Source organism: Erinaceus europaeus, chromosome 1 (assembly GCF_950295315.1).
Source record: "Erinaceus europaeus chromosome 1, mEriEur2.1, whole genome shotgun sequence".
In the NCBI taxonomy this organism is placed as follows: domain Eukaryota; kingdom Metazoa; phylum Chordata; class Mammalia; order Eulipotyphla; family Erinaceidae; genus Erinaceus; species Erinaceus europaeus.
The window spans coordinates 173,458,357-173,471,900 of record NC_080162.1 but is presented as its reverse complement, the minus strand read 5'-3'; the positions used below and the strand labels follow the sequence as shown (position 1 = coordinate 173,471,900).

General features: G+C 42.8%; 1 protein-coding gene across 1 annotated transcript in view; it reads right to left on the bottom strand.

The window, feature by feature from the left end:
- ZNF704 (zinc finger protein 704) overlaps nucleotides 1–1,198 on the bottom strand; it is a 276,320-nt gene extending 275,122 nt beyond the window's left edge. Inside the window, exon 1 of the mRNA XM_007520149.3 lies at nucleotides 604–1,198. Within this exon, the coding sequence (XP_007520211.2) occupies nucleotides 604–1,086 (483 nt within the window). The 5' untranslated portion in view covers nucleotides 1,087–1,198. The remainder of the gene's footprint in view (nucleotides 1–603) is intronic.
- Nucleotides 1,199–13,544: the final 12,346 nt, after the last annotated feature.

Below are 13,544 nucleotides of genomic sequence, written 5' to 3'. Positions count from 1 at the left end.
AGTGTCAATAGCAGAGAGAGAGAGAGGCATGTAGAAACCAAAGGCTTGGTTTCTGTTGTACTGGGCTTACCGGTTCCCTCACCAGTGCCAGTGATGGAAACTCGTCAGCAATTGTTCTTGGACGAAGAAGGGGCCAAGAGAAATTGACAAGAGTAGCTGCTTGCTAGATGGTGTAAGCTTGATTTAGCTCTCAAAATACGATAATGGGACAGTCCTGCATCCTCCAGGAAGAACAACATTTCACTCCTTCCACCCCTGCATGTCACCACCAAGCTCAATCCGGCGCCTAAGTTCCCTCCCTCCCCAGGGACAAGAGTCCTTTTCCCTGCACCCACACCAGTGCCAAGCCTGGCCCGGCCTTAGAGCAAAGGGGGAGCGGCCGCCTGGGAAAGGTGCGCGGGGGCTTGGGGGGGAACGGGCGGGCGTGAGCAAATCAGTTCCCTTGCTCTGCCCGGCCCGGCCGCCCGCACCATCTGACACACCCCTCCCGGCCGGGTCGGCACCGATCGCCCGCAGCCGGCCTCCCCCGAGCTTCGCCCAGCGCCCCGCACGCCCCCCTCCCCGGGCCGGCGGGTCCCGCGCGCCACCGCACCCAGCACGCACCTTCAAGGCGCCCCAGGCAGGGCCCTTGGGGAGCGCGCGGCCCGGGCCGAGGGGCACGAAGCGCTCCTCTCCGTCTTCCTCGTCGTCGTCGCCGTCCACCACCTCGACGACCACCTCCTCGTCCTCGTCTTCCTCGTCCTCATCTTCCTCCTCCGCGCCCCCTCGGGGCTTCTCTTCCACCCGCCCGAGCCCCCTCCGTCGCCGGCTCCCGCCCTCCTCGTCCTCGTCTTCCTCCCCCAGAAGCAGCAACACGGGCGACGAGGCGGCGGCGGCGGCCCGGAGGGGGCCGGTCCCCGCGCTGCGCGGCGGCGGCGGCGGCAGCGGCAGCGGCGGCCTCCAGCTCTCCGGGGCCGGGCCCGGGGCGGGAGGCGGGAGTCCGGGCAGGGCGCTCTCCCGGGCGGGCGCAAGTGCGGGCGGCTGCAGCGCGGCGCCCCCCCGGCGGCTGCCCAGGCTGGAGCGCTTGGCTAGACGCCGCGCCTGCATGCCTGACCGCTGGCTGCCGGCCGCGCCGCGCCGAGCCGAACCGAGCCGAGCCGCCGAGAGTTTGTCACCTCCTGCTCCTCCTCTTCCACCGCCCCTTCCTCCTCGGGCGGCCGCTGTGGGCGCAGGGGCCCGGGACGCGGGACTGCGGGAGCCGCCTCCCCGGCGTGCAGCTTCCTCTGACTGCAGCGGCGCGGGCGCCGCCTTCGCTGGACCGGCCCGCGGGGACGCCGGAGGCCGGTAGTTACGGTGGGGCGGCGCGGCGGCCGCAGGCGGGGGTGGGTGTGAGCGATCGGCGCGCTGCCGCCAACGCTGCCGCTGCTGCTGCCGCCCGGGAGCCGCGGGCCGCGCTGCGCCCCATGCGGCCGGCGGCCGGGCCCGCGCGCGCCTCTCCTGGCCCGCTGAGCCGGTGCGGTCCGGGCCTATGGCTGCTGGCCCTGGGCGCGAGCTGTTTGTGTTGTGTATTTTTCACCACCACTACCCCCCTCCCTCCGCAAACCATTCCTCCCAGCCCTTCGGTACCCCCCCCCAACCCAACCCCCACATTCAGACAAAACCCGGACTGGATTTATTTCCCTTACCCACAGTCTCGGAAATTCTGGTGTTTCAAGGCTATTGGCCCAAAATGCCCGGGCAAATACTCACCCACCCGGTAGCTGTAGCTTATGATGGGGAGGAGGGCCGACTTTCCATGAATAAAGTGCTGGGGTTGAAATCAGTCTTGGAAGAGATTTACCGCAAGTCATTTTAGTGGGCTCTACTGTGTATGGGGACTACATACACTTGAGCTAATGTGAAATCCGGAAACGTGTCCCAATAAGAGATCTAGGGTCAATTCCCAATATGAATCATCCATCGTTTGAATTTTTGACATATTGTCTCATGACGTTGCCCATCTCAGTTTCCTTGAACACTCCATCCTAGGCCTTCCCTGTCTATTACACTGTTGGGGCATTATGTTTAATTTGTAAACCTTTCAGCTTTTATTTCTGCATTTTCACCTTGAGTACCTGATTATAAAACTGCTAAATTCCAGAAGCTTTCTACTCTCACCATTCAGTCTGTAGACTGCTGGCTGGCACCTTCAAGGCCTCTGGAGAAACAAATAGACCATGCTCAAGAGTGCTGGAGTTTATTATTTAAAACAATTAATAAGAAGTTAAAATCAAGTTTGGAAATTCAGTATTATATAACTAATGATTTCACTCTCTAAAGAGTTGTAGGTATAACAAAGAAAAAGCAATTTGCTAGTGTCTGTTCCAGGCTGCAGAATAAGCCATATTCTTACATTCAGATCCTATGCTACCTTCTACCACTGAAAGCAAAAGCTGGGGAGGATCTAACTCATTAAATACTGTGATAGGTGCCTCCATGAGGCCAGTGTATCACCCTCTGCTCCCTTTCATTGTAATTACTGTTGGAGATGTAACATCATGTGCCTTGTTAGGCACTTGAAGGGAGCTCATTAAATGCTCACTTATGGTGTCCTCCAACTGTTGAACATTACCACCAGGATGGCGACAAAGATTCTGAAATGAACTTTTTTCTACTCACTGAATCATATTAACTTCATGATATACCTATTTCAGATAATGACACTTTCACTATAATCCTTCAGGCCCAAAATAATGGTGTTATTTAACTCCTTTCTCTTCCTTATCCCTATTGCAGTTGCCCACAAGTCTAATCCATTGTTCATTTTGAAATGCCTCTTAAGTTCACCCCTGTTGCCATTCTCTCAGCTCCTACAGTATTTCATTACTACAAAAGTGAAAGTTTCTAACAGAGCTCTCTATAGCCACTGCCTCAACAACTCCAGACAGCACCACCAGATTTGTCTTTCCCACACACAGTTCAGATCATGGTATTTTTCTGGTTGAGTTTGATGTGTAAATGGTCTATTCAAGAATCCAGAGAGAGAAAACCAGTTTGAGCAATTTAAAAGATGGGTGTGCCTCCTATTAATTTATAGTCTTATAAATCACTAATCAATATGAGAGGGGGAAATAGATTGAATGTCTTGAGCTTTTTGATGCATAGACCCCAGTTCTGAGTATACATTCCTTCAATCTAAGCAGTTAAGGTTTCTTTTTTTTTTAAAACTTTTTAAAATTATTTTTATTTTATTTTTACCAGAGGCCTGCTCAGCTCTGGTTCATGATTGTGCAGGGGGCTGAACCTGAGACCTCAGAGCCTCGGCAAGTCTCTTTGCATAACCATTATGCTATCTCCCAGGCCCATAAGCCCCCCCCTTTTGTTGCCCTTATTGTTTTATTGTTGTAGTTATTATTGTTATTGTTATTAATGTCACTGTGGTTGGATGGGACAGAGAGAAATGGAGAGAGGAGGGGAAGACAGAGAGGGGGAGAGAAAAATACCTGCAGACCTGCTTCACTGCTTGTGAAGCAACTCCCCTGCAGGTGGGGAGACAGGGCCTCAAACCGGGATCCTTAGGCCAGTCCTTGCACTTTGCAGCAGTTAAGGTTTCAAATTGGTAACCTGGTTGAATTTTAACAGTGGGCTCAAATTGTTAATACATTTCTAATAATGACTTTTTAAAAAAATGTATCAAATCACCTATAATCCTACACCAGGGAGACCAGAAGCAACTAGTAGTGTCAGTATATAAGATACAGTTCATTGTAAATAGCGTTAAATGGCATAAATCATGGTAAGGTCTTGTATGGTACAGTAAATCCTAACAATGGGTTTTTCAAAGTAAACCAAATTTCCAAATAACTTGGTTATAGCAATAACAATCTATTGCCTTCTTAAAATCTAAGACAGCAGGACCCTCTCCCATTCTCTATAAAACCTGTATTTCTCCCAGTCCTGGAACTTCTGGGGCTTTGCTCACTTTCCTTCATGCTTCTGTTGATTCATACCATTTGATACTGCGCCTGCGGATTCAACCAAATCAATGCAACCAGTGTCACCTCAATATGTTTTACTTCAGACTGTGTCCAGAGAAGTCAGGCATGGAATGTCAACCCTTCAGTTCCATTTCTCTGGTGAGACCTTTCCCAGCTCATAGGACTCCTTAATTCCATTTTGGGTGGTACACTTCCTAACAGAGCCGCAAAACCAAGATATAGACCAGGGCCCATGAGATAGAGCACATGTGCACATGTATCCCTAAGTTAGGGGAAAATATAGACCTTAAAGTAAAAGTGTGCAATAGTCTACAGTAACTCAATTAGTGTAGCAAGCAAGTAGAAAGACCTAAAAAAGACACCATAAAGTACTTATTCAAATAGTTTCTACTTAGACCTAGATACCCTCCTCACCCACTTCCTATTTCACTTCCCTCAGTCACTCTAAGTCTAACCTTGTCAGAAAAAGTAAGGACTACAAAAGCTGAATAAGGGCAAGAGAATAGCATACTTTAATGATGGCTTTCTTGGTCACTTCCAGGCCACCACCTCATCTAGGGCCCTAGTCAGGGAATCCTGGATTCCCACATAGATATGATGGGCCTAGACTTCAAACAGATCCCTCTCTCCACCATTACTGGTCATCTCCATCAGGAACAGCATCGAGGACCCTCTTGCAGGCCTCTACAGGATCTTGCCCTCAATGTAGAATAACAACAGTAGGGACTTCCTCACTCTCTGAAAAGAGACTGAGTCAACATACTCTGCCACTTGAGGAAGACTGGTCTTGAAATGAGTGCAGCCTAGAATTTTCCTAGATACGACCACAGAATGCAAGCTCATACCTGCAGGGATGCAGAGGTTACACTGGCTGCTGTGCTGAATATGGGCCCCAGATCAGATCGATGGGGTTTATAATTAATGGTATTTATATTCTTTTCCCATATTTGGGAGCTACTCTCTTCCCTAATCTAGCTTTCTAGTCCTATTTCCAACTCTGACACAATCTCCCCAGACAATACCTTTAGCCCACCTGCATGTTAGCTGTCATGCTCAGGCAAAATTGGTAAGGTCATGGGCTCCTTGGAATATACCTAAAATAGACTTACTAGCTTTTTCCAAAATGGAGACCCCCAAATCTCATTTGCTATATTCTTACCTTTAGGTTCTTGGTTATTAAACAATCTGTTCTGCTTTATATCTCAATGCTTTTTAGCCACCAAGCTGCAAATGCTACTGGACACCAACCTGACTTCTCTGGGCAGATGACCTCACCAATGTCCTGGAACCCCACCTCCCCACTAGAGAAAGACAGAGACAGCCTGGGAGTATGGATTGACCTGCCAATGCCCATGTCCAGCAAAAAAGCAATTACAAAAGCCAGACCTTCCACTTTCTATACCCCACAAAGATCTCTGGTCCATGCTCCCAAAGGGATAAAGAATAAGAAAGATTCCAATGGAAGGGCTGGGATGCAGAACTCTAGTGGTGGGAAATATGTGGAATTGTACCCCCTTATCCAATGGACTTGTCAATTATAATTAAACCAATAAAAAATAAAAATAATTAAAAAATTAAAAAAATAAAAGATGGCTGTGCTTGATCAAAGGCTGAAACAGCAAAGCTCAGCCAAAAAGTGATCTGATCAGATTTAGCATTTTTCCAAGAATGAAGAAGGTCCACTGAAATGCTTCATCTGAATTGCAAGAAATTTACCTTGGTTAATTTGGGAAGTGATTTTAGAGAAAGACAGTGAAGTCTTTTGCTTGCCAGGAAAAAAAAAAATCAAAGACAACTAGTTGACTGACAGGTATGGGGAAAGTGATGGAGAAGAGCAAAGATATGGGGAAAGTGGGTTGGTGATTAGGTATATAACTTCAGGAGCCAGAGTTCCTAGGTTCAAAGGCAGGCTTTAGGGTTTACCAGCTATATGTACATAGTCATCTTATCTGTATGTCTCTCTCAGTTTCTCTATCTGTAAAGTGTGGATAATAGTACCTATTAGATAGGTACTACTCATTAGGTAGTTATTGGATAAATGTACTTAATACTATCTTTACTATTAGATCATAGTACTTATAAAATTATATTTTTATTTATTTATTATTGGATAAAGATAGAGGAAAATTGAGAAGAGGGAGGAGGTAGAGGAGGAAAGAGACAGAGAGACACACTTTCAGCCCTGCTTCACCATTTGTGAAGCTTTCCTTCTGTTGGTGGGGACCAAGAGCTTGAATCTGGGTCCTTGAGCACTGTAATAGGCCCTAATCATAGTACTTATCTAATACGAAACTTATTTTGTAGGCTAATGAGTTAATATATGCAATCAGCTTAGAATACTCCCTGGAACAAAGAAGCTCTAGTTATATTAAATATACTGATGACATATCAATATATGTTTGGAATGTTTTCAAGGTATAAGAAGGTCCTTCTCTTTGGCCCACTTAATAATGACCTGTTTGGTCAATATCACACACACCACCTCATCATCTGGGGCCCTAGTTAGGGAATCCTTGGATTCCCATACAGATGATGGGCCTGGACCTGTAAAGGGTCCCTCTCTCCACCACCGCAGGTCACTTTCATAAGGAATGGCATCTTGTGGGCCCTCCCAGGACCTTGTCCTCACCATAAAGCAGTGATGGTAGGGATATCCTGCCCTGCCACTTGAAAAAGACTGCTCCTGAAATAAGTGCAGCCTGCAGTGTTCCCAGCTGTGACCATGAACTATTAGCTCAGACCATTAGGGACTTAGAGGTTACACAGACTCTGGATATATATACGCCCTGGATCAGGTGGATGGAGGTAAATAGTTAATTTCAGCCACAGAAAAAATTTTTTCAAGAAAGAGAGCTACTCCCTGCCTTAATGCACCTTTCTAGCCCTTTTCTCTACTCTGACACCATTCTTTCAGACAATATTCTTATCCAACCTCAGGCTAGCTACCAAACTCAAGCAAAACTACCATAGTTGTGTGTCCCCAGGAACGTGCCTAAAATGAATTTCCTAGCATTCTTCTACCCTAAAATCCCTAATCTCACCCTCTCTAATCCTACTTTTTGGTTCCTGTTCATTAACCATTTAGTCTCAACTTAGGTCATGCCACCTTCCAGACACCAAGTTACAGATGCTACCATGACGCCATCCTGACTTCTCTGGACAGAAGACCTCACCAATGTGTCCTGGACCCTCGCGTCTCCAGAGCTCTGGTCCACTAGGGAAAGATAGAAACAGGCTGGAAGTATGAATCAACTTGCCAATGTCCATGTTCAGCTAAGAAGCAAATACAGAAGCCAGAACTCCTACCAAAAACAACCTTGATCTATACTCCCAGCAGGGGAGAAGTGATAGGATGAAGATAAGAGGACTCTGAGCTCCAGCTCCATCAGCACCCAGAGAGAGAGAAGGAAAAGGAGAGGGATGTGTGGAGATAGCTATTTTGTCATGAGTTGCTTGGAGGGGAAGAGAGGATTGAATTAGAAAAAAAAGGGGGAGGCAGCAACTATGTATAAATGTGAACAGATAGCTGTAGAGAAGATGGTTGACCCTTTCTCTACAACTTTAGGGGAACTGTGATAGACTGCAGTGGGGAGACTGAAGATGCAGAACTCTGGTGGTGGGAATGATGTGCATTCAAACCCCTGCTGACATGTGACTCTGTAATATAAAAATAAATAAATAAATACATACAAATTTTAAAAAGTCATTCTCTTAAATAAACTCAGAACTTTCCATAACTAGTAAGAACATGCTTTAAAAGTCTAACTACATCTTATCAAGAGCTGTGGTTAGGTTAGTGATAATGTTTTTTGTTTGAAATTACCACAGATGAAAGGAATATATCTCAGAGAACTGAGAAGAGAGACAGAATTAAGTGTGTGCATACTTGTGGCTTAGTTGGAAAATATCTAGTTTACATCATTGTATATTTTTAAATTGCTATGTGCACTTTGAAATCAACTTATTGCTGCTCTTAACCCACCTCAGCAGAGCCCATACATAGACATTCCTTGGCCCCAGTGAGAAAGGGGAGCTGCTCTCTTAATGGGCAAAAAAAGTCTTGTCTTGGTATTACCACCCTAAAGTCCTGCAAAATGCCAGTCTTTACTCTTAGCATTAGTGTGCAGTAATAAACAAAATAAAACCTCATAGGGAAGGGGATTAGACAATTACCAAAGAACAGAAGTGACCTATATTATGCCATAAATGCAAATTCTTGCTATCTATGAGGCTGAGCAGAGTACAGGAGACTTGATATAAGGAAATAAAGGTTCATAATTTATAGTTTAGTATATTATTATTTACAATATTTTGCTTTCATTATTTTAATGGCATCTGCTTAATTCATTTAAGTTTATATATTTCTATTTTAAAGCCATTTTTATTTGTGATTAATAGTGGTCTACAAGATTGTAAGATTACACTGCACCCACCAACAAAGTTCTGTCTCCCTACCCTCTGAATGGTAACTACTACAGTTCTCAAAAAATCTTAGAGACAGATTGTTTGCACCTTTTTTTTAATACAATGTCTTGTGTTCCAGTTCTTTATATTTCACATGAGTGAAGCCACTAGATCACTGTCTTTCATCTTTTTATTGATTTCTCTAGGTATAATCAACTACAGTTGCATTAATTTTATCCCAAAAGACATAACACCATTTTTTATTGCAATGTAGCATTCCACAGAGTATATAATTTATAACCTCTTTATCTAGTATCTGTCAATGGGCATTTAGGCTGCTTCCACTCTTTGGCAGTTGTGAATAATGCGTATATGAACATAGGAATACCTATATCTTCTCAAATTAGTATTTTGCTAATTATGTTATTTGTAGTATAAATGAAAATATTAAAGTCATCACACTTCCTGATCTCAAATTGTATTTTAGAACCACTGTAATCAAAACTGTCTGGTTATGTTTTTATTTCCATTAGCAGGAGAGAGACTGAACAAGTTTGATGTGCTATCAACTGTCCTATTTCCCACACCTGTTTCTTCTGATACCAAATTATTCTAAAAACTTTACATTGTGGGAGCTGGGTGGTGACTCAGCGGGTTAAGGATCCCTGTTCCAGCCCCTGGCTCCCCACCTGCAGGGGGTTCGCTTCACAGGCACTGAAGCAGGTCTGCAGGTGACTTTCTCTCCCCTGTCTTTCTTCCCCTTCTCTCTCATTTTCTCTCTGTCCTATCCAACAACAACAACAGCAATAATAACAACGGTGATAAACAACAAGGGCAACAAAAGGAAACATAAATAAATAATGACTTTACATTGTAAATATCAAAGCATTTTCTTACATGTTTCTGAGAAAGTTCACAAGGAAGTCAGGCTCAGTGTGTTTAGTTTATTAAACTCAAGATTCATGTCCAGTGATTGTGAGGTATAATCATAACCAGGACAACTAATACAACAGACTTTTGCTCACCAACATTAGTTCTTTTTTTTATTGTGACAGTATGTAACAATTGAATTTCGTAAAACTGGGATCTCTTTTTGAAAATGATTTTTAAACTAAAACTAAAATTTGTCTTCTATACAAACAGGTGATAATATTAGTTTAGTTTTCCTATACTTTGGAGGAAACTTAAAAATTATTTCAGATGATGAGTGTTTTCCTACCCTATGAAAAATAGATTAAGGTGAGAGAATCACTCACCTATTACACCCTTCATGCTGAAAGCTAAGTCAATGTTTCTCTCATGAGCAATTAACTTTAACTCTATTTAACAATACAGTGTACTTTCAACACAGTTCTTTAAAATGTTTCCTTGAGACTTAGATATTTTTTCACTGTGTACAAAAAGTGATAGGTCCATTTCCCTTTTTATAGAGAACATATTTGCTATGCGCTAGTTCATGTGTGTGTGTGTGTGTGTGTGTGTGTGTGTGTGTGTGTGTGTGTGTGTGTGTGTGTGTGTCACATATGCAAGGGAAAAGAGAGAGAGAGAGACAGAGAGAGAGAGACAGAGACAGACAGACAGACAGACAGACAGAGAATGAAATCCCATATGGATACTTGAAAGGCAGTTATAAGAACACCACATGTGGGTTTCAGAGATTTTGGCCTGCATCTATTTAGGAGTCACTGGGCAAGAGTCGGGCGGTAGCGCAATGGGTTAAGTGCACATAGCACAAAGCGCAAGGACCGGGAGTAAGCACCCCGCTTCGAGACCCCGGCTCCCCACCTGCAGGGGAGTCGCTTCACCAGTGGTGAAGCAGGTCTGCAGGTGTCTATCTTTCTCTCCCCCTTTTTGTCTTCCCCTCCTCTCTCCATTTCTCTCTGTCCTCTCCAGCAACGACGACCACAATAATAACTACAAAAATAAAATAAAATAAAAAAGATTCACTGGGGAACACTAGCTATGTGATATGAGTTAAGTACCCTAATCTCCATAAAGTTCACAACTCTTTTTTAAAATATTTATTTATTCCCTTTTGTTGCCCTTGCTTTTTTATTGTTGTAGTTATTATTGATGCCGTTGTTGTTGGATAGGACAGAGAAATGGAGAGAGCAGGGGAAGACAGAGAAGGGGAGAGAAAGATAGACACCTGCAGACCTGCTTCACTGCTTGTGACGTGACTCCCCTGCAGGCGGGGAGCCGGGGGCTCCAACCGATATCCTTACTCCAGTCCTTGCGCTTTGTGCCACCTGCGCTTTACCCGATGCGCTACCGCCCAACTCCCAAAGTTCACAATTCTTAAGATGAATGAGCTGTGCTCTTTAAGATCTCTCAACTCTTGAGTTCCAAGATATGTTACTGACCTAAAGTATATCTTAAGATTAATTGAAATGCTGATTAGTAAAATCCAAAAATGGAGTTAATTATGTCTAACTGCAAGCATATGTGAAAACACTTCTATATAAATAGTTCTACTAAGTCCATTTTAGGACTACGATCTCTATGCCTACCAGCATTATACTTAATTTCATGAAACCTCTTTGCTTTTCTGAGAATGCAAAAATTATGAAGCTCAACAAGGGTAACAAAAGGGAATAAATAAACAAATAAATAAATATTTTAAAAAATTATGAAGCTGTATGAACTTGTTACTGTCTTATTTGCCTCATTAGCTCTTAGGTAAGAATATGCCTACTTGCTACAAACTAGTATTTGCTATTTTGTATTATTTTTATTCATGACCCTTTCCATAAAGTTCAGGATTGCCCCTACTTCAAGATGTACATATACTTCCTAGTAGTGATATTTTTATTTCCCTGAAGTTTTTTCTTTTAGAATATATTTTATTTATTTATTTACTTCTTTGTTTATCCTATAGAGGCACAGAGAAATTGAGAGGGGTGGTCCAGGAGATGGCACAGTGGATAAAGTGTTGGACTCTCAGTTATCAGGTCCTGAGTTCAATCCCCAGCAGCACATGTACTGGAGTGATGGCTGGTTCTTTCTCTCTCTCCTCCTATCCCTCTCATTCATAAATAAATAAAATAGTTTAAAAAGAGAGAGGGGAGAAGGGAGAGAGAGAGGGAGAAAGAGAGACAGATACCTGCACCATTTTCTCACCTGTTTGTGAAGCTTCCTCCCTATAAATGGGCCCCTGGGTCTTGAACTGGGACCCTTGTATATGATTGTGTGTATACTCTACTGAGTGTGCCACTGCCCAATCCTCTCCCTAAAGTTTTTTTTTTTTTTTTCCTCTCTCATCTTTCTTTTTCTCTTTCTTCACCCAGGAAACTTTTGGTACAAGGAACTGAAATCTTATACAAAAGAAAGAGATGGAGGAAAAGATGGACAAGGAAGAGGAGGAGGAAGAGGTGGAAGAGAAAGGAGAAGAAGGAAGAGGAGGATAAAGAACAAGCCAGCAATCAGGGGACAGACAGTCAGCTCTGTCACTCAACCACAGGTTGCGTCAGACTGAGAAAAATTAGATGTGAGACTTTAGTGACATGTGACTCATTCTCCCCATCCCAACCCTCCGTAGTGTGTGCATCAATTGTTCATTCTCTGGTCAACTAGAACCAGGTTCTGTATGCAGTTTTGGCCACACACTTGTCAGCTTTGAGGCTAAGGGTAGAAAGAATACAGCACTTAAAGACAAGCCAGTAGAGAACTGAGCTATGAGCCCACATCTGTGGTCATGGCTGAGCTGCTAAGATTGATGACCTTTCCCAAACCACATGGGTAAAGGCGAAAAGATGGCTATTGTGATTGGCAAAAGAAAAAAAAAAGACACTGTATGTTATAAATATAACCAGTATTACCTAAAATCTAAAACATACAATTTAAAGGAAAAAAATTACATTTAATCTCTCTACCCAAAGGCAAACACTGATACTGTTTGCTCTATTTATTTTAACTTCTTGTTCTATTTATTTATTTGTTTAAGATAGAAACAGGGACATTGAGAGGGGAGGGGAGATAATCAGTGAGAGAAACACCTGCACTACTGCTTCACCACTCATGAACCTCCCCACTCCTGGTGGGTATTATAACTTCTTATGCATATTTTTGCTTCATATTTCCCATCTGTTTTGACAATGTAAGCTTTTTCCCACACAGAGACAATATAAATCATGGAGAGATTATGAGTAGAAAAAAAAGTGAATCATGAAAATATTACCAGAAAATAGGCATAAATATTTTTATATTCTCTAGGGAGTTATAGCCATTATAAGCAGGATATCAAATCAGAAACACAGCAAAATGCTAATAATTTATGCACAAAAATCTTTTAAACTTTATGACATAGGCAACGTTGAGAAGCTCTTGAATAGCTGAAAGATGATTAGAAAATATTAAAATAAACCAATAGTTAATATATATAGAAAAATAATAGCATAACTTAAAACTATTAGATACAATATTTACATTTTAAAGTGTATAGAGGTCTTAAAACTTTTCTAATGCATAGTGTTACTGAGATTATGAAGAAATGGATAATGATGTAGACAGTTGTAGTAACTATCATTGTTCTAAAATGCACTTGCACTTACCATTTAAAGCCAGCAATTTTATTTTTGGCTGACTGTCCTGGAGAAAGATTGGCACATCGAAACTAGGAATCAAGAACACTGGCTATAACACCTTTTTGTTTGTTTGTTTGTTTTGTTTTTATAGTTAAATCTACTTTTATTAATGTCAATGTCAAGGTAATAGTTTTCTAATTTATCAGCTTCCACAGGTAGATTTTTTTTTTTCTTCTCTCTCTAGGTCTTGATGGAACTGGAGTTCAGAGCCCTCTGGTCATCTTTCCCTAGTACTTACCCCTCTGGGAATATGAACCAAAATTCCTTATGGGGTACAAAAGGCATAGCACTGGTTTTAATGGCATGATATTGATACCAGTATGACTGTCAACAAAAAATAAAATGTTTTTAAAAAGAGACCATTGATGACATCATGTGAAGTGCTGAGCTACAGCTAAAAAGAGTGAAGTTACTATACGTTAAAAAATGAAAGGACTCAATATTTTGAGTGTAGATAACAAATGGCATGATCTCATGCTTAACCCACCTCAAAATATACTACAGTCTATATGTCTGCATAATGAGATTTCAGATGCAAAGGTGACTAGATGGATAGAAAAGTGTCTGAGTGATACCCAAAAACCTCAGGGGAGGGGCATGA